The sequence below is a fragment of the Lepidothrix coronata genome, unplaced genomic scaffold, assembly GCF_001604755.1.
Source record: "Lepidothrix coronata isolate B3197 unplaced genomic scaffold, Lepidothrix_coronata-1.0 Scaffold2, whole genome shotgun sequence".
Classification (NCBI taxonomy): domain Eukaryota; kingdom Metazoa; phylum Chordata; class Aves; order Passeriformes; family Pipridae; genus Lepidothrix; species Lepidothrix coronata.
In genome coordinates, this window is record NW_016690182.1 from 402,941 (window position 1) to 424,129 (window position 21,189).

At 42.2% G+C, this 21,189-nt stretch overlaps 1 protein-coding gene across 2 annotated transcripts in view; it reads left to right on the plus strand.

The window, feature by feature from the left end:
• Positions 1 to 21,189, plus strand: part of MAMLD1 (mastermind like domain containing 1) — an 82,263-nt gene that overhangs the window by 4,764 nt on the left and 56,310 nt on the right. Inside the window, exon 1 of one of the 2 annotated variants that reach the window (XM_017819393.1) lies at positions 14,081 to 14,279. The exons of the other annotated variant lie outside the window; for it this stretch is intronic. Within the exon in view, the coding sequence (XP_017674882.1) occupies positions 14,247 to 14,279 (33 nt within the window). The 5' untranslated portion in view covers positions 14,081 to 14,246. Of the gene's footprint in view, positions 1 to 14,080; positions 14,280 to 21,189 lie in introns of those variants that run through there. 2 annotated transcript variants of the gene reach the window in all.

Here is a 21,189-nt window from a genome sequence, read left to right on the forward strand (position 1 = left end):
CAAAGAACAGTTGGGACATTTCTAATTTTTTCAGATGTTGAGTGCTAAAATTATGCAGAACTTCCTTCCTTGCCAGTAATTTTCAAGGGGAACTTTAAATCATTGCTGTAAAATGCCAAATGTGCACAGTAGCACTGTGTACTTGTAGTAAGTTTTGTGTTGTGCACCCTTAAAAGGGGTGCCCTTGAAAAGGCAATCACTTAATAAATATATGAAGAAACTGGTTGGTGTTTATTAGTACCCTTATTAGGGTTGTTTCAGGATTGGGCTGGATATTGGAAGATACCAGAATATTGTTTTAAGTGAAAATAGAAAAAAGAATAATGCTGTTCAATTAAAAAAAAAAATAATCCCAAACCAGCCCTGCAGAATAGGCAGTGATATTGATCACAATTTTAACTTTCTGCAACACATTTCAGAGCTGCCAGCAGCTGGAGGGAAACTTTGCAAAACAGTGTGTGCTTGTATCACAGTCTCCTTCCCCTATTCTGTAATACTACTTTTAGTGCTTTGCACAGATAATTGAAGTCTTTGTCACTTAAAGGTTTCACTTTATGTTCTTGTCTTCTGGTAGATCTCTTTCATTGCAGTTGCTATGGACTTGCCTGTTAGCTCTGTTCACAATGAAAGTATATCTCAGGGTGACAGTGTAAGCAGGGCTCATGGCTCTTAGGATGCAACTCCATGGTTTTAGAAGTCACCAGTTGCGCTACCAGAAAGCAGTGCAGTCAGAGGGATAACGTGCAAATGCAAATGAGCTAGGAAGAATTCTTATTCCTCTTGGGAGCCCTGCTCACTGATAATATTTTTCATTTTTTAAATAGAGGAAAATGTATTACTAAGTCATTACTTTCTTTCAAGAGAAAAATACCTTCTTTATGCCGTGTTTACTTGCAAAGCTCTTTCAGATCTGTTTACTTTGGTGTGCACCTTGGATGAACTGCAAGGTGTTTGTTGGGCCTGATGGTAGGAGAGTACACCCAGCTTTCTTCTATCAAGCCCAGACTAGCAGTCCTTTTCTCATTTTGTAGTAGATGAGACTCAGTTTTCATCCTGGAATTATGGGCTCAAGGATAAGACCCTTGAGTAGGGATGAGGGATTGTTGTGTGCCCCTATCCTGCTCATGCTTGACTGAATGGGGGAATGAAATGGAAGCGAAGCGGGGCTCAGATATTGTCTCTGATGGCTGAGTTTTACCTGGATCTTTGCTCCTGTGGGGGACCAGTTGTGCCCAAAGGGAAGAGCAGGGGAAAAAGCTGTGGGTTTCCTTCCTCTACTCCCTACCCCGCAGCCCAGCCAGCTGGACTGGCTGGCAGACACGTGCTGTGCCCAGAGAGTGTGTGGCCAGAGGCCGTATCCGTGGGGCCAGTGGAGAGCCAGTGGGGCCCAGGCATGGGAGATGCAGCGGGATGCAGGATTTCGTACGGCCCTTTACTCCGAGCGCTGCCTCATCGCTACAATGAGCCATTGATAAGCGCTGACCTGATTAAAGGGCTGCTGCTCACGGGAGGCTGGGGTGCGCTCCAGGCCTCCGACGGGGCTGCCAGGCTGGACAGCATTCCTCTTTGGGAATGGGCAGCCAGGCTGAGGAGGGGGAAAACAGTGTTCATTGTCGTGCCCTGTCCAAAGAGATGTGCTGTTGAGATCCACACTGGTTTTCCCTGCAAGGGACTTGGCAGTTTTATTGATAAAGGAGTGTTACATAAGTACCCCATCAGGCATGTCCTAATTTGTTAATAATTGATGATCTGGGTAGTACAGAAATACTGGTGGTGTTAATGGGCTCCCACATGGATCTGCAATCTCTACAGGCCTCCTGTGTGACTTCTACTTGAATTGTAATACAGGCATTTTACTTTTTTTTTACTTTTTTTTTTTATTTTTTAATTTTACTTGGTGATTCCTCTGCAGCTGCCTGTTGTGCCTTCCTGTTTGGTCAGGGACAGCTGGGGACTCAGTCTGGTGCAGACATGATCTAGATTGCTTCTGCAGGGCTGGGTGTTACCAGTGGGATTGTGTCATCCCGTGTCAAGCAATCTCTTGAGTGGCAACAGTGTTAACCCAGAGAGAAGCCGTTTCTTTGCACCTTCCACCTTTGGAGGGAAGATGTCAGTCCAGTGGGACAGAGGCAATGATACCTCTGCAATTCCTGCACCAGGATTTGCCATCAAAACCAGGGAGCCAGGACACTTTTCATGAAGCAGAGTGCCTTTCATTTACCCTCCTCCTGATAAGAGGTTGTGTTTGCATGCATTTAAAACCCAGCTACTTTTGTTGTGCCACAGCTAGAGAGATTGGAAAAAACATTTACCTCTGTTGACACACACACAAAAGAAACACTTGCTGGGTATCATCATCATCATCATGATCTGGCTGTGTTCTTTTTGTTTTCTGTGGAAGTTTGGTTGGGGTTTTTTTCTCTAGAATTAAGTATCTCAAAACTCTGAGCTGGTTCGGGAGTTACACCGACCCCAGATATACCTGGTTACTGCTTTCAGAGTAACCCAGCACATTTACTCTGTTGTGGGCAATGAAACCCATTACCTGCATTAAAATCTGAAGCAGCAAGGTAACTTTCTAGTTATGTTGTGAAATATAATGCCATTGTTCGCTTTTATTAAAATCTCGAGGTGGATTACACGGCGGTTACAAGCCTGTTCTGCTGGGCAAAAGACTGTCTGTAATTTCAAGTGGCTGATCCTGATCAGGCAGTTCGAGTGGCTGCAGCAACAATCCCGTGGAGCTCTAAATCACATTTGTCACAAGATCTGCCTGGTAGTATTGGCTGCTCGAAGACTTACTCCGACTTCTCAGCATTCCATCCCTTCGGCTGGATCGCAGCGGTGAGGGACTTGCCAATCTTCCCTGTTCTTTGTGCCTAATTCTGAAAGACTGGCAAGCATTATGCTCGGTTTTCTGAAGAGGGCCCAGCTTTACTAAGCTGCCTGTCTGTCAGGGATTAATTTAACCTCTAATTACTACATTTTCTTCACAGTTTGCTGCACACGAGCGTGTTATAACAAAAGCACAAAGAAGTATGTCATTTTATTTAGCCACTACTCTGAAATTAATTTAGGGGGTACAGAGTCAGATCTGACACACTTGGTGTAAAAATAATTGTACTGGCATTAGAATTAAAGTACATAATCTTGTTGTTTCTAATGACACAACAGTACTAGTGTAAATAGTGTTGTTAACTCGTTAGTCATAGCCACAGTAATAGAAGTGATACCTAGTTACAGAGAAGCATTCAAATAAGCATCACAGCAAAAGTTTCCCCAAAATAATTAATGGTTTCCTCAAAAGAATGCATGGTTTCTGCTTGATTCCCATCTCACATTTTGGTTTAGGATTACATGTCTAAGAGTAGTTGCTTTTTCTCAAAAGGTGTGCCAAATTGCAATAAACAAACATTTATGATGGCTTGGGTTTCTTCCAGCCTGGATAATGATTTTTTTTTTTTAAACATGCAGCATCATGGGAACAGTACAAAAGGCCGTATGTCCTCTTCTCCCTGCTCACACTGACATCAGCAGTGCCACAGTTCACGCTGCATTGAGAGCAGCCTGTTGTCTTGAAGGGAGTGAGTCTGCTCCTGTTACGAAACATGGAATGAATTTCTTCTTTTCCAGTTCTGTAATATATAAAACAAAGGCATGGTTTTTGTTTTTTTTTTTCCTTTGGAAAGATTAGTCTTGGGAAATGCAGCCTGTCTGCAGTTTAGGTAAATGTAGCTAAAAGAGCTGTTGTTACATCAGAAAAGTGCAGTAGTTCTCTTGTTATCCTGCCCCGTGTTCATCACCTCTGAGCCAGACTTGTTGAAATTATTTTGAAAATGTGATTTCTCACATAGCGTTGGAACTGAAAAATCATTGGTTATGTACTGACAGTTTATTTCTAATGGAGACAGAAGATTGGTTCTATACTTTGTATCACGTATTCAAATTACAAAGCATGGGCCCAACTCACTAATTCTCCTTCGGTAAAAACTGTAACTGCATTTGATGGGAAACTTCCCCTAAAGATTCCCCAAGGTCAGGCAGGACACAGTTACAGAGTCACATCTTGTATTCCCTTTCTCAGAAGGAGAATTAATGTGGCATCGTTATCCAGGCTTGCGACAACAGTGACACAGGATTGCCAAAAAGACTAATGGAAGGAGAGCGATGATTGATTCTCTTTACAGTAGTAGATCAGTTTATTTCTCCGAATTCTTTCTTCAGTTCTCTCAATTCCCAAACTGTAACCAGTTACTGTAATTATTTACTCTAATTACTTCCAATCTACAAGTAAATCGAACATAAATTAAGATCGACTGATGCGAGGGACGGGATGGTTCAGTGAGCTGACAGTCGGGTATGGAGACGCTCTTGCTGGTCAGTAATTCCACAGGATGGTGGTTTCATAGGTGTGTGGAAGGACTGGGAAGTCCCTGCTCTGATTTTTAGGATATGAGTTTTCATATAACACACTGAAGGTCTCCTAAGGTGGAAACCAAGCCCGAGTAATGCCTATTTTACTTTCAAAGCTGACAAGATTTTCTTTCAAAGGGCCTGAATATCTGTATGTATGTATTGCTGGAGGAAATTTTTGGAGTAAATAGTTCCCCGGTTCTTATTTGTCTGTTGTAAAATGGGAGTAATAGTGTTTTACCTTTACCTGCACACTAAGCATCCTTAACTAGTTCAATAATTCGTAAATCATCAGTGTTTGTTACTAGCTGAGGTCTTTAGAGTCTTTTCAAGTAGTTGGAAATTACATTCAAAATAAGGGCAGGTACATCCTACTGTAAGCCCCCTCAGTATGAACAACAGTTTTATTTCTTTGCTTTGGCTGTAATGCCAACGCAAGTAGATTTTTTTTTTTTTTTTATTGTTTTTCCCATGATATCACATCATGGTATCTTTCATTTTGCTGAAAATTCAGAATTCTATGTAGGGGGAAAGAAAATATTTAAAGACAAAAATGGCATCTACCCTCAGGCATGTGTTTTAATGTTTCATTCTCTGTTACAGATCTTCATAGGTTAAGTTTTGGGCAAAAGTAATCAGGTCAATATTTTATGAAGACATTTGTAGTACACAGTTCCACTCACCCACGAGAAGCTTTGTCCCTGTGCATTAGTATGTAACATTTAGTATGTAAACATTTGCATTAGTTTAAGAATAATTATGCAACACTCATTTCATGTGGTTATCGGAATAGGTATTGAGTATAATTTTACTTTGCTTTGAGTAGGTACTTAAAATCTTACTAGGATTTTCACAAGTATTTGTATAAGGAAAAAATATCTGAATGTGTCCAGTATTTCAGAAACTCAGTAGATCATGCTGATGGTCAGGTCCTTTACAAGGACTTCACTTTTTTTGTTACTTTAACTTACTTATTTTCCTAATTAACTGTGTTGATTTAGATAAAGTCACAGAGAAAAACTCAAGTATATACAATCTTCCAGTCAGAAATACAGGCAAAAGGTTTTGATCTCTGAGTGTCAAATGGTGACTCATTAAAAAGGAATTTTTGTTCCTCCCTTTTCAAATAGTTACTCACTACCAAGCAGTAAATATCTAGTTTTGATGCTACTGCATTGAAATGCTTGACATTGTTGGTGTATTAAGTCCAAACTCTGTAAGATTATTTGATCACAGGCTCCATGATTTTTTTTGTTGTTGTTTTTCTCGATTAAAAAAAAACTCACTGGGGGTTTTTCTTCAAGCTTTACCCAGTCAGTTTGGGTGCAGACTAAAATGAAATATAGTTGGATTTTAATAACAGAGGACCCTTTCCATACTTTAGGCAGTGGGTCATTCAAATTATTTTTAAACACATAGGACCATGCAAGCACTAATTTTTTTCTAATTTTGCATTGGGTAACATTAGACAAGGACATTGGAATTTGTCTAAATCAAAAAAATGCTCTTTGTCTTCCACATCATGGGTTGTGTGCTAAGCATTTTCTGATACTGCATTGCATAAAGCTGGAAATAAATTGTACTGAAGAGACACAGACAAAATTCAGCCGAAGGCATGCCCTTTTTCTCCATTTCCATATTAATCTTGACTCTCTGAGCCATCTCTTTTGTCTTCCTGTTCTTACCTATTCTACACATTTGATGGAAGGGCACAAAGGCATGTTTGAATCTTCCATCTCATCTCCTCTTCTTATGTATGGATTGGTTGGTTTGAATCTACACAGCGTTGGAAAGATGTTTTCTTGGTTACAGCAACACTTATGTTTGACTTGAAGCAGAAGGAGAGTGCATTTGAGCTTTTCAGACTTTATGAGAGGTGAATCTTGGTCCGTGATCCCAGAAGGTAGATCAGCCTTAATTTCAAGTGAAAGTTCTGCATCTTCAAATAACTTCCCATGTCAGTTAAAGTTCAATATTCTTGAATTCCAGAGATATGGATGAGTCAAACCTGAAGTTTAGGGCAAGTGCGAAAGATGTAAAAGAAAATGTAGATGTTTCTTCTGATGCCGCTCTCCCCTCCCCTTCAGGGCTCCCACAGTCTGTCAGCTGTAACAGAGTGATTTGATTACTTTGTAGTGTTAAGCTAAAAGAATAAATCTGAGTGCCCTGGGAATGGGGAACCAATCCAACAATCAAAACCAAACAAGTTAATAAATGTGAAGCATCTCTGCACGGCTCTGCTGTAGAAATGGTACTTCCAGAAGTGCTTGGGGCAGCCATGGCCCAGTCAATTAGTGTAAGTATGCTCCCTGTACACACCACCATTAACTGGATGCTGGGGGCTGCGCTCTGTGTTCTGAAGGAGAAGTGTGTGTTTTCTGTTGGTTATAAATTATGAAAATCTTTAGTGTCGCAGGCTGAACTGTTTATTGCTCACCCTGTCACTTCCCAGTCTCTCTACTTATGTGGAAAATGCTTGGCTTTGGCAATCTGGATCGCCCTTTCTTTAAAAGTATTTTGGCTTTACACATCATTTACAAATTTCTATTTTCCCCTTGTCAGTTCTTCTCTTCCCCACCCCAGCATGCCACAAGCTAGATAGAAATAGAGCATTTCAGTGACTGTCCACAGAGGTGGTTTGAAATCCAAACGATCCACTCAGACTGGTTTCTGCTGCCCACGTGCCAGGCTGCGTACAGTCAGGAGTCACTTGGAAGGACAGTGTACTTAGAAATACTGTGAGCTACAGCAACAGTGTTAAGTGCTGTTGTGTAAGAAGACCTGTACTACTGCCTGCATGGGTAGCTGTTCACATAAGGCCTGGATTACTTACCAGAGGTCTCGTGCCAGCCTGTAGCTTTAATTTTATCATATCTAAGAAAGGCAGTAATGATGAACTAGCTGGGAAATGACCAATTCTGGCTGCCCACAGGACCTCCCTGTGGAGCATCTACGTGTCTGTTATTTCAGGATATTCAATGGTCAGCAAGTCCAGCAAATGTCCATTTGTTGGCGTTCATGCCTGGAACAGAAACAGGTACAGCCCTTTATATGAGGATGGCAGAAAATGTGCCATTGAGTGCTTTGCCATCTGCTACCCAAACCAGTTCAATAGTGGAGCAAACTGTTAAGCTTTATGTGGAGCTTAGGGGTTGATTACCTTAAATTACCATCCTGTGGTACATGTTTGCAGTGCCAAGACGATTAGGTGGCATGTATTTTCAAGAAATACACGTTCATTATTAAGAAAGGTTATGCAATAACATCCAGTGGTCATTTCCTTTTGGAGCATAGCTGTGTTGGTAGTGTAGCTCTTGTTTGTGCATTTGTCCTGCTGGGTCCTGGTGAGGAGGTGGACTGGCACTGCCAGCACAAGCTGAGCTGCTCTGCGGCACCAACTGGCCCATCTGTGTGGGCTGGTGCTGCTCAAGCCACAGATGGAGAACCAGAGACCTCGGGGTGTAGAGGTGAAGAGGTCCAAAGTACGAGGAGGCAATGGTAGGGGAGAGAGAGGGATGGGCTGGGGTGGGCCGGGACCAAAGAGAGGGCAAAGCCAAGGAGACAGAAGGAGAGCTGAGGAAGCTGGGCAGGTATCTGGGAGATGATGGAGGGATGGAGGCACAGCAGGTCCAGATCCACCTCAGTAGGGCTGGAATCCCTCCTGTGCCTGGCCCACCAGGTCCAGCATCTCCAACAACTTCCGTTCAAACAGTAAGTGTTTCTCGTGCGCAAGCTCATTCTGTCCTTCTTGAACACTGACTTCCAGGCACTGCTTTTCTTTAGTTCTGTTTTTTTCAAGTTTGCAACTCTTGTTTTTCCCTTGTACTCTTGCTTTTATGCCTTTGTTGTGATTGCTCTGCTCTGAGTAGCTCACCCGGTGTCACCTCTCCAGACACGGAGCTGTGGCAGGGAGTGGCTCAGTGCCGGGGCTGCACAGTTCCCATGATCACAAGCATGGTTTGGTTTGGTTTAGTTTGGTTTGGTTTGGTTTGTCAGGAGGATTTTTCTTTGGGTGAGCTCAGTGCTGGGGCAGCCCAAATATCACACAGCTGGCCTGAGCACACAGCTGCTGTTCCATGTGCAGCTATGGGATGTGCCCCTTGGATTTGAGCCGTGCTAACACTGGGACAAAAGTCAAGGTATGACAGCTCTGCTGTCCTTATTGTGTAAATTGGCTGGTTGGGGCAGAAACAGTGAAGACTGCTTTCACCTGGCTAACCTGCTGCTCGCTGCCAAGTGACAGCAATGGCTGCATGAGCTAAGTTTGAGCTGCAGAAGTTGCTTAAGACATTAAGTAAATAATCTGGCACTTGACCCACATGGAACAGCAGAAGTGCCCGGAGCAGCAGGACTAGCCTGCCCCGGGTCAGCCTTCCCTGGGCCAGCCTCCCAGGCACATCTGCATGAGACTAGTGCACCTTGCTGGGCACAAGAAGCTGGCTCAGAGGGTCATCTGAGGTGCTAATGAAACATCTCCCCAGATCTCCTTCAACAGAAATTTGGAATCTTAAGGTGGCCTTGGATTCTGTCAGAAAGACGTTAATGTTCTTTTACAGCTGGTTCTGAAGCATTGTAGCTTCTCTGAAGTAAGGAGATGTAATTCAGTGTTTACAAAGGCAGACAGGAAAGTAAAAGACTCTTTGGTTCTCTCTGAGAGCTTTTTCAAATGTAGAAAGAATGAGTCACTCGACATTTCATTACTGAATAGGAGCTGATTTACAAGTGTGTATGCCCCGAGATGAATGTTGGTGGATGAACTCCAATACTTTCCTCCATGACCATGCTGTAAATGGGCTTCAGCCAGTTTGATGTAATTCATTCTGTGGCACTGTGCTGTCTTTTGAAATGGAAGCATCATCCTTCTTATGATCTTCTGAATGCTAGAAGGCCGATTAACGTGGGAATTCCTGATTAGCTTTAATTCAGCTCTACTACTCCAGGAAAGCACAGTTCCTGAATTGCACAAAGAAAGCCTCTTCAAGCACGGATCCAAATCAGCATACTGGAGATCCTGTTGGTAGGTGTGGTGACTATGATTAATATTTACTTGATGCCTTTCATCTTCCAAGTACTTTACACAGAACAAGCATTTCATCTTCACAAAAGATGTATGAGTTAGGTGAAGTAAGTTTTACTCCCTCTACTTTATTAATAAAAACAGGGAAACGGAAGCAAAGAGATTAAAGTACTTTGCTCATGGTTACAAAGAAGGCCAGCACTGAAACTGTGTAATTTCAGGTTTCTTTTTCTGTGTCCAGACTAGAGTCTCTTCTTTGTAAGAAGCAGTGGGACAAACTTTGGAGAAAGAACATCATAAGAATTTAGTGAGGCACCTAAGTAGATGCTGCCACTTAGGCTGGTGCCCTGCTGAGGTTGCGCTGCTCTCCCTCGGCACCTCTGTCTCTCATCCACCCTTACAGAGGCATCCCCTCAGATTGCTGCTTGAGTTGCAAAGTATCCGTGGACCTTTCCTTAGGCCAATATTATGGCTCAGTTTAGTCACTAGTCCAGCTGGACTACTGGAGAAATAGGTGTGTGCTGAGATTTCTGGAATAAAGGAGTCTCTGCTGGAGTGAATATGATGAGATGCATACACAGTTTTATTCAACTCAGTGACTTACTGCATTAGAAAGTGCTTAAATTATATTATTGAATTTTAAGCATGCAAGTGGTCTCATTAATATGGAAAAATTATTTGTTTACCTTTGGTTTGGATAGGGCTACTCATAGAGCTCAATTTAAGCATACACTGAAGTTCATTGCCAAATCAGGGCCCTGGTTAACAGCAAAGGCCATGTCACCCTGAACTGCACACTGGCAGGGAACCTGTTGAGAGCCCAAAGGTAGTTTTTGGTTTAAAGAGCTTCCTATCAAGATGAGTCAGTGGACAAAGCTTAACATCTCAGAAAGTTCTTATCTGAGAAGACATCTGACCTTTTGAAAGAGAAGCTTCCTTTGTAGATGCACAAGTTGTGTGCACCCTCAATCAGATTGTGCAGCCAGTTGACTGTAATAGAAATCCTAACCTGGCTCCTCTGGGAGCCTTCCTCCTTCTGTGTGGGGAAGCACCCTTGCCTTTTAGTTCTTCCAGTCCCACCTTAATGAAGGGAAAAAGATGCCTTTGCGTGAAATCCAGTCAGAGATGGTGGCTGTAGAAGCCACTTCCTTTTGTCTAGATTTGACTGTAATTTCAGTCTCCTGTTTCACGTGGAGTAACGATTTTAATGCTGCGGTGAGGAATCACTGGGCGGGAGAAGGGAGGCAGGAGAGCAGAGTGGTGCAGCCCTGCTCCCTTGGAAGGCCGTGGTTCAAAATGCTTAATTAGTTGTTTCAAACTGGTGGCTCTTCTCCTTTGAGGCAGCAATGATGTATCAGCAAAAGCTGACCAAATTGATGTAGCAAATCAATTCTATGGTAATCCGTTTATTTAAACTTTGGTACTTAAATTTATAAGCTCTTCTCAAGTGTGCCTGTGCTGCTGTTCATTAGCCCGTATTCTTTTATGCTCTTGCTTGGAGGTTTGTGCTGCAGATAGCAAAATGACCAGGACATGCCACTCGAAACTGCCTCCAAATGTAATTCAAGCAGGTCTGCAATAATAGTGCTAAAAGAAGAGCTATTTAGCGGCATTATTAATGGGCAAAGAGTTCAGGCAGGATTATGAAAAAGTAAATTTTTATTAAGAGTGGAGGAGCTAGAAGAATGGACTGATTGCCCTGAGTCCTCTGGGCCCTCGGGCAATCAATTTCCCTTTCTAGTATTCAGTTACTTGCTAATTGTATTGATTTTTATCAAATATGTGTACAAATCAATTTTATATTTTAGTGCTATTAAAAGCTTCCTTCCTTCCTCGCAGGCAGCGCTGCTGTGATCATTCTCATTGTCTTTCTCTATTTTAATGCTTTTATCCTAATGCATATTTTCGTCAGGACACGCATGTTTTTCTTTAGGACATTGGGTTGGGATTTTACCTCGGTGCTCAGGGGTGGAGCAAATAGGCGTCACTCAGTCCAAACCTCTGTGAACTCGGTGGAACTGTCTGCTTAAGGAAAAATGGCAGGAAAGGGATGTGTGGTGTCATAAAATGGGTGGGTGCAAGCGACCACATAGTGTGACCCTCTGAAGAGCAGGAAGCACGGCTGGCGCAGGAGGGCAATTGTGCTGCAGAAAGCTTGTAATGAGAAACAAAGAAGGGGATAAGTGCTGAATGTGATGCACTCTTACTGAATAAATGGGAAAATGAAGGCAGGGTGACAAAAATGAAAACTCCTGTTTTATCAGTATGACCCCCATTGGTGCTGCAAACCAAGTCACTCAGGCACTTCAGGTAAAGTGGATGCTGGAGACGTCTCTGAGCAAAGTAAATGTATTGAGCTCTGAACAAAATAAAACAACATTCTCCATTTGTGTTCGTTTATGCCCATGGCAATTTAAATTGTTCCTGTCAAAGGTACCTATTTTCTGAGATAGCACATGCTCACATTCTCCTTTTAATGTGAACCACACAGTTTGGGGTTGGGGAGAATCTCTTTGGCTGTGTGTGGGCCTGAGAAATGGACTCTCATGATTGAAATGTTTGGGGTATGTACAGTGCTGCCAAAGATGGGGGGAGACTGAACTTTTAATGGTGTGAGCAGTAGTCATGAGAACAAGGGGAGTTAGAGCTCTATTTTTTCTCTTGCCTCTGACTTAATATTACACTGCAGACTTCATGGTGCTGTGTTTTCTGCTCTTACTGTCCAGGAACGTGCAAAACAATACTTTTATCCTTTTCCTCAGGAGAGAAGACTTGCATTAGCAAGTGTCTGAGTATATACACATTCAGTAAATACACCTCACATTACATCATACAAATACACCTTACATTAAATCATCTAATACAGTGGTACAAACATAGAGCATTTTGTATTTTACATTGATCACTTTAGTCCTTTTGGTTTTGTTCTCCTCCCTGGTTCCACTGATGTTTCTTCATCACACAGCAAACCCAGCTGGGAAAATCAGCAGAAACCACAGCTTTCTCAGCCTCTCCTCCCTGCCAGTAGCTGCTTCCAAAGGCAGTGGTGCTGTGGTATGAGAAGACAGACCGAAGCCTGTTCCAATGGCACGTGGGGACCTGGGTGGTGGTTCTCTGGGAGCCCCCAGACAACAGCTCAGTGGGGAGCAGGCATCCTTTGTGCCCCATCACATGGTTTTGCTGCGCTCCCCAGCTGCCACAGTAGCTTTTCTTGCTACAGAGTGCTTGCTATTTTCAGATCCAGTGTAGGCACCACAACCATCACCATCAGGCTAATGTTGTAGAAGCTGGTTAGGAGAAACCAGTCTTCTTCTCCTTTGATCCCTGTGCATGGTGAGATTCCTCCCTGAACTGCCAGCTAGAGTGAGGGGGTGTATCCTGTGTGTGTGGATATCTGCCTGCCCCTGGAGCTGGCAGCTCTGTCCCCCCAAGGGCCAGGGCTCCGTGGGAGCAGAGCTGCTGCAGTGCTGCCGCTGGCCCGACATCGCCTGGCAAACCGTGAGCACGTTTTTGTCATTAGGTTTGTACAGCACCTCTTGTACGAGAAATCACAGACTGGATAAGCCGTGTGAGGGGTCATTATAACACAGAGAAGATAAATGTACCGGTTCTGCTGGAGGCTGTCCTCGGGCTGTTTGTTATGTGTCTCTAACACTGTCACTACATCACACACTTCCTCGATCTCCGTATTACCCTACAAGCCTGTCTAATGGGATCCTCTGTTGCTGATTCCGGCTTACCCTGACCTACTTCTTTCTTGTGTCCCAGCAAGCTGTCAGGAGCTATCAGAGCACTGGGAGCTGAAATAAACACTCACTGAGGGGAAAAGCAAGGCTGTCTCTAGTGAATTTAATTAGCTTTGTTTAACTGGCTTGTTTGCTTTGTAAATCACATCATTTTTAGTCAAATTTAAGGGATAAAAAAATCTGTAATTAAAATCAAATGATGCACGACCTTATTAAAAGTCAAGGGTTTTAGAAGTTCTGTACAAAAAGTCATTTAGTTTGTAACACATTTGCAGTGCTCTGAATATTTTAGGCGGAAGAAGTATGAAATTGAAATTCTTTTCGGTTTTGGGATCTTTCTTCAGACTGCAAGGAGATTGGTTTTTCCAAAGTCATTATCTTTACCTTTCCTTGAATTTAGATTAAAAAAAATTGCCATTTTTTTAAATTAAGACTTTGGTCTTTTCAGCAGCGTTGCAAGCTTGTTGGATAGAATTTTTGAATCCAAGTAAAGATTCCTGCTGCTCCTTTCTGCCCTGTGGCCTAAGCATCAGTGTATTATCCATAGTTTGAATCCTTGCTGTTGTGTGAGGCCATGGTTTAAATCCTGGCTTCCCTTTGCATGTCTGTTGCATTTTTGGGCATTGGAACAGAAGTCATTGTAGTTTTGACTCTGCCAGACAAATGAAGCACTGACTCGGCAAGTCATCACTGGGTTGAATTTGAAAGTGCTTAGAGTGTTTTTATCAGACAGTACATTATGTCTTTCAGATGCTTTACTGTATTTCAGTGTGGCACATATTTCTTTTAACAATTGATGTTCTTGCTCTTGTCAGCGTAGGGTCTAATCCTCTTGCTGCTGAAAATGATAAAAGCCCTATGAATTCCTAATATGTCTTATCAAAATCTGGCTAAAATATAAAACGTCTGACCCCAACTTCTGATTCTTCTTCAGCAGAAATATGTTTCTGCCTTGCACCATGTGTGCATATTGATTGAGCCTCCTGAGCACGCGACTTATAGAGGTACCCCTGTCCTTGTGCTGAGCTGCAGCACGAACAGAAAAGGATTAAAGGACCACTGAGAAAGAAATGGGTATGGATGAACTTGCAGTGTGCAAAAAGGTAAAATGTGGGATAAAATGACTGCCAGAGAGTATGAGAGGAATTAAAAATGCAGTACTTCTTCCCGTCTTTTGAAGAGGATGTAAGATTAGGCAACCTGTAGTACTGCACTGAGAATTACTTGTGGTAATAATTTCATTGAGGGGTATAATGAGCAGCCTGATTGCTCAATGACTTCTGAGTAACTCACTAACTTACGGATCACTGCGAGGTTTCAGAGGAGGAAAAGATAAATGTTCTTTTCTCAGTGGGAGTTTTGGAGGTCCCTTGGCCCCACTTGGAGGGCGCGGTGCTGGAAGGTCTCTGCTGTGCCGAGGTGAAAGTCGTATGGAAGTCTTACCAAAAGAAACACAGGGGGAGACTTCAGCAGTTTGGCAAAACAAGAATAGCCAGGTGAGGGGGATAAACCAGCACCAAGCTGTTGAAGTCAAGCAACCAAATTTTTGGTCTTACAGCAGTGGCGAATGAGGCAAGGAAAGTTGAGATTCCCCAGTTCAATTCAAATATCTCAATGACTCCACTGAACAGAGACCAGAAAATTTGAGGTATTATAACTTCAGGAACTTTGCTCTCATTCTGCAGCTTTACCAGATCCTGTATATCCCTTTTGGATTGAAGTCTTAAGTATTTTTGGCATCTGTAGCTGAGATGTATAGAGTGGGAGGAATACAAGTACTTCTCCTGGGTCATTGCTCTGGAGAAAGTGGGTGAGGTGGGTATTGTGGAACTTTTACCATGGGCATGGAAGCAGACATGTTTTATAATCTGATCCAGTGTGAATAGTAAGAAAAAAAATTATGGTCTGAATACCTGAGCAAGAGATGAGTGGTGGAGCAGGGAGGCATGAAGTGACTGAAGCTAAATGCTCATTTGGACCCATTAGCTGCCAAGCGCTGCTCACTGCAGCTGAGAGCTGGGTGTCAGGACAAGGAGACCTCGGCGCTGTGGGAAAGTGGGAATTTGGTGTGTTTAGCAACAAACATGTGATTAATAGCTGTGTGCCTGTCATCTCTGAGATAGCACCGTGGTCCCTCCATTCATCTCCACGGTGGCTGGGGGAGGGGAGCAGGAGAGTGGCTCTGTGTTCAGGGGGGGGACATGTGCTCCTGGTGGAAATTGGGAGCCAAGAAAGGGCTCTGTCCCAGCACCTCCCTCCACACACAGAAAACTGCCTGGCATGTTTTGGGCACCACTGTAATCTGAGTAACAAACATTAAGTTCCAAGCTCCTCATATTTGGCTGCAGTTGTTCTGTTCAATGATGCTTTGCTTAGAGGACACAGAAAGGGACAAATGTTCATAAGACTTGAGCAGTTTAACTTAAATCAACCTCCTCCTACCCACTATTGACAGATCAAGAGAACCAATGAGGCATGTTTAATTACACATGCAGACTACTTTTTTTTTTGCCTTTTTTTTTTCCTTCTCCTGACACAGCAAGGAAAGATTTGATCCTGCAAGAGGTTTTACTGGCTGTAAGACGAGCAAGGCTAGGGTGGGGGGCTTTTTCCATTTTAAATGTAAGTGGAATGTTTTTATCTTCTAGGTCAAATGATTTAATCCGATGCTCTAATGTGACACGGTTTAGCAATCCTTCTGCTCCCCTTCTGCTTGTAATAAGTGACAAAAGTACGGCTCCTTGCTTGATAAATGGGTTAACAGTATTCACAAGGCAGGTAATAGAAATCCATATTAATAGGTGGAAATTGGCTCTTGATGCCAGGCAGGAGATTCTAATGAAAGTATTATTGTTTTAGCTTCCAGCTCCTTTGGAGGGTGAAAGCTAAATGCCCGTATTACGTTCTTATTACCTATTTATCACACCATATAGCTGAGTGGATGTTTATTAAATTACATTCATGTTTAATGCCTGTTTGTATACTTTTCATTCAACATGTTCTCAAAGGAAATTTTCTGGAAGTGTTTCAGAAATGCACAACTATATTCCCATTCTCTTTTTATAAAGTAAACCCATTGTTGCCAACTGTCAATATACAATTGGCTTGGAAATAAAATTGTTTCCTGCTAAGCTATAAAAACCAGCTAAACCTGCTCTATTTAATTTAGGAAATAAATATTTAAAAATCTGAAAAACACACGGTGTTCTTGAGTAGTGTTGATTCTATTCTAGTCTTTGAAAATACCCAAGATCCCAGGAGTTGGGCTTACCTAGTTTCAGCTTTAATTTAGCATTAAATTGCTTCATCGGGGATTTTATATATGACCTTCTGTATGTTTGTGATTCTTTTGAGAATATTTAAAATAGTACTGAATACCATCAAAGATAAGAAATTAGAAGCCTGTTTATTAATACACCTACTTAGGGTGCTTCTCCACTTTTACATTCGTATTTTCCTCTTAAGCAGCACTTTCAATTCATTCCATTGAGATAAAAAAAGAAAAGGAAGGAAAGCAAACTAACAAAAAACCAAACCCAAAACCCAGCACAGCTCAAATATTCCCACATAGCTTTGACCTGCAGAGTGCTGGGATCTCAAGGGCTTTCTGCACATCCTGGGAGGGAAAAAAAAAGAGAAGGTGGGCTTACATTTTCTTCCACCATATTATTGATGGCTCATGCCCCTCGTCAGAGCACTGTGACCCTGCAGCACGGGGGTGATGCAGCTTTGGTCACAGCATGAGTCAGGTGAGGGCCATGGCTGGTAGCCAAGGGCTCCTGGTTGCCTCTCTACCTCATCCTGCAGAGTCACACCACTTCCTTTCCTGACCTGGCATCCTGCACTCACAAACCAGGCAAGAGGGATGCCTGATGTTTGTGGAAGCTGCATTTACTAGTCCTGGGCTGCAGACACCCATGGCTGGAAATCTGTGCCAGTTTATTTAAGCGATCCCAAACAGAAGGTTTGACTCCCACTCTTACACTGAGAAATAGCTGTAATGCGTAGAAACCTGAAGGGTGTATTCTTTCACTTCACCAGGTTATTAGCAGATGCCTCACAAGTACCTGGGGCTTGGTGACTCCTGTGCTTGCAGAGAGCTTTGATGGCTCTTGCAGGGCCCCTGACCAGGGATGAAACAGCCCAAGTGCCAGTGAAATGCAGGGGCTCCTGCCTACGAAATCCTGCTCAGGGGATCGGGGATCAGGCTGTAAGATCTGGTCTCGGATCTTGCAAGAAGGCCAAGTTTTTTTTTATTCAGAGACTTTGGTAGCTCTTGTCTGCCTGAAGTTTAAGTTCAGTGGAATATTGTATTGATCCATCAGTGCAATCTGTTAAATGCTATTTGAACCAGTCTTACTTGTTTATATTAAGGATAAATAAATAAACCAGAGTTGCCACACACATTTCAGCTCTCTGCAGTGCAGGTAATAATACAAACGCTTCTGTAATGAGCAGGTTAGTTACTTGATCACTTTTATTAAAATTTTGCTTCCACTGCCTTTCAAAGAACTAATCTTTGTCATTAGTGGGTCATAACAATGCGTAGTGAACATACTTTCAAGTTAGACAGAATATTATTAACATTTTAAGAGCCATTGTGAGCTTAGATTTTATATATGTAAATATATATATATTCACAGGAGAAAAGGTAATATATATGTGTATATGTATATGTAGAGAGAAACTCCATCTCTGTTAAGCATTTTAGTTGTCATGGGAATAAGCTCTTCAAGCTGTTACTCTTTCAGTTTTAATAATCTTAAGTTCCTTTTCAGTACTTGCTGCTCTGCTTTACTTTTGTGTTCACTCAATTTGATAAAGACTCTGTTGGCTAATTAGTTTCATTTCTGCTTATGGTTGATCTCTGATAGTTTTCTTCTTTTGGCTTTTCAAATCTTGATCAATGCTCTGGTGTGTTTGCTGTAAACACTGCAGGGAATGATTGTTCTCTCTTCTGTACCCCACTAAAACACATCACAGCACCCTGTTTTGTAACACCTTTAAAATATGTCTTTGTTTGAGTCAAGATTTCATAAAACATATTGATAGAAAAGTTGGGTTTGATCCTTTTTCATGTATTGTGACATGAATTTATGTATTTCGTGTATTGTGACATGAAGTACAGCAGAATTTATAGCATTGGAACTCATCTGAGGGACACCCATAATAACACTAGTATTTTCTGACCTGCCTTAATTTCTCCTCTTATTCCAGGCATCTGTAATTAACTGTGTTAATTTTTTTAATGAAGTTCTTTAAGAGGAGACTTTGCCAATTGGTGTTTGGGCAAGTCTTTACTAAGATCTTTTATTTTCTAAAGTTTTTATCTTACTCTCCAACAGTTTGCGCATATTTGAGTTTGGATTCTGTCCAAGTCAACATGAAGCGCTTAGCACGGGGCAGAGATCTTGTAGATCCTGCAATAACATGAAAGCAGTTTGTGGCACTGCAAACAACAGCAAAACCACTTACAGGTTTAATATGTTTGGATAGGGAATGCCCAAGAAAATGTGTTTCTGAGCCTCATGTTAAGTCACGCTGACGCACAGCCGAGGGCCCGAGGAAAAGTTCAGGAGTGGCAGAGCTTGACGGTGCAGAGAGCAGGGGAGAAACTTGTCGGTGGAGCAGTTCTGTGGAGATAGTTTGTCGGCTGTTTATTGATTGCTCAGGTCATTGGTGAAAGGTCAACAGCTCTGCTGTGTCGGCAGATAAAGACAGAGGAATGGCATGTTGAGGTCACATTGGAAAGGAATTCAGTCACGCTAAAGAAAGAACATTTTAAACCTTTATTTACTCAAAAAGGGTTGTGAGGTATCGAGCTTGCACATTTACGACCCTTCAGTGTAAGATTAAGAAACCTTATTCTCGGCTTTCCCTGGGAGTTTTCCCCTTCGCTTTACAATCTGCTTTTAGAGTTGAACCATTTTTAGCTGATTGCTGTAATCCCTTGCTTCTGTTTTGTGTGGTGCAAAGCATTAGAAGAATATTTCTTCGTGCAAAGAAACACTGGTAATTTTTTCTGAATGACCAAATTTTGAAGTGATTACGCCCTATCATTAGTTTATTTTTTTTCCTCTTTTTTCTACAAATTGCCTATAGAGTGCTGAGCCCTGTTTACAAAGTTTTCTTCTACTGTGTTTTGCTTTTACCCTATATAAAGGTAACTATTACATGGCAGAACTGAGATTTAACACATCTGAAAGGCGAACTATGTTCAGGGCAGTATTTAAATCAGGAGTACTCGGATCTTGTCTGAACAAGGTAATGATGCTGCTTATCAGCTGGTATGTGCTGGGTTTTAGGCAGGCTGGATAAAGACAATCCTTTCCATTTTATTTACCTCTATTAGGAACCAATTTAAATGAAAGTTAATAGGCCATTATTGTACTTTTTAAAAAAGTGTTCTTATACAAACTGCTTAAGTTCACACTTTTAACTAATCCAATGCAGATTTGTTGTGCAGTAAGGTGTAAGTAGATGGGTGGCTGTTTTCCAGATTTAGGGGCCAAAACACCTTCCAATCAGCATGGTATTTTTACTAATGTAAAGTCCTGGTCCAGACCTTCCCAGTCACCAAATTCCACTTAATCCCTGCAAGTCACACAAGGAAGTACACCCAGACACAAAGTGGGTGACAAAGAGCACGTTTGTTTCTTTAGTCGGGTTGGGCACAAAGGCAATAAGCGAGTAAGAATTGCCTGTATAGAAGATGTTAGAAAAGGTTTGTATGTTGGAGATAGGGTTGCTTTGACTGATGATTTTAATATTGCCACTTAGTCTGGGCTTCTAAACTCCAAAATTACATTTAAAACCCCCCCACATCTCTTTCTCTAGTGATTCAAAGCCTCTGAGTTTATTATCAGGGTAGATTTTTTAATATTTTAATATTAAAACTAATAAATCGTGCCTGCTGGATCTTCAAAGACTGCTCAGGTAGTTTGCTTCCCCTCTGCCAGACTTGATGCAAAGCTCCATGAAATTGTAAACTCTTCTACTTTCATACAGTTTGATAAAGACACTCAGAACTGCTCAGGAAAAGATGCTAAGGAGCACATCCAAGGACTGGGCACATCCCAGCATCCTTGAGCACCCTCTGCATCATCAGTGCCAACAGGAGCTTCTCAGCTTTATAGGCTGATATGTTCAGTGCAGTGAGTTCCCTTCTGTACCTCACAAAGAACAAGTAAAAAATAAACATCTCACCAGTATTTTGCAATCACCTTATCTCTGCTCTTCCCCAGCAGCCTGTACGTGGGTGGGACATGACTGTATTCTTCCAAGCTCTGCCCATGGAGCAGGGGCCACTGGCTGGAAGCAGCTCATGTGCCCTGCTCTGGCACCATCCTAAGAGGACAGAGCAGTGGAGAAGCTGCTTCCAGCAGTTGGTGTAAGACATCGGTGGTGGGAGCTGTGTTTTGGGTGAAATTTTGATAATATGAGGAAGAAAGCTGTTCAGAGGCTAAGCCCAGTGTGATGACAAGCACAGGATTTATTTAGTTTTAGGGATGTGTGGCAATACTGTGATTCCTCATAGTTTTTCTTCATACTGGAGGAGAGGGGTAAGAGGGGTGTGTATTATGTTAGACGAGTAGTGACTGTAATAAAAGAAAAAGACCAAAGTAAAAGTGAATAAACTGAGTTTTAGTTTGTTAAGGAAAAAAAAAGGAGTCTTGAGGATGAAATGGATACACTGCTACTTGCCTGTAGTTGCTGAATCACATCCTGCTCCATCCAGAAGTAACTACATGTTGGCACCTAAAGGCTGTTGAGTCACCTCTGCAATATGAACTGGTGATTTGCATTCATACAACCAGAAAAGTGTCTCTGTTTAATAGAAAAAAAAAAAATCATTAAAAAACCACTTTTGCAAGGGACTGTCCCAGAAGAAAAATCTCTGGACAGGGTTAAGATTTCTGCTGACAACAGACGGGCAAAACCTTGCCAGAAACCTGCCCCATGTAGCTACTGGGAGAAGGTGGAGAGATGCAAATACCCAGCTGCAGCTGGGTA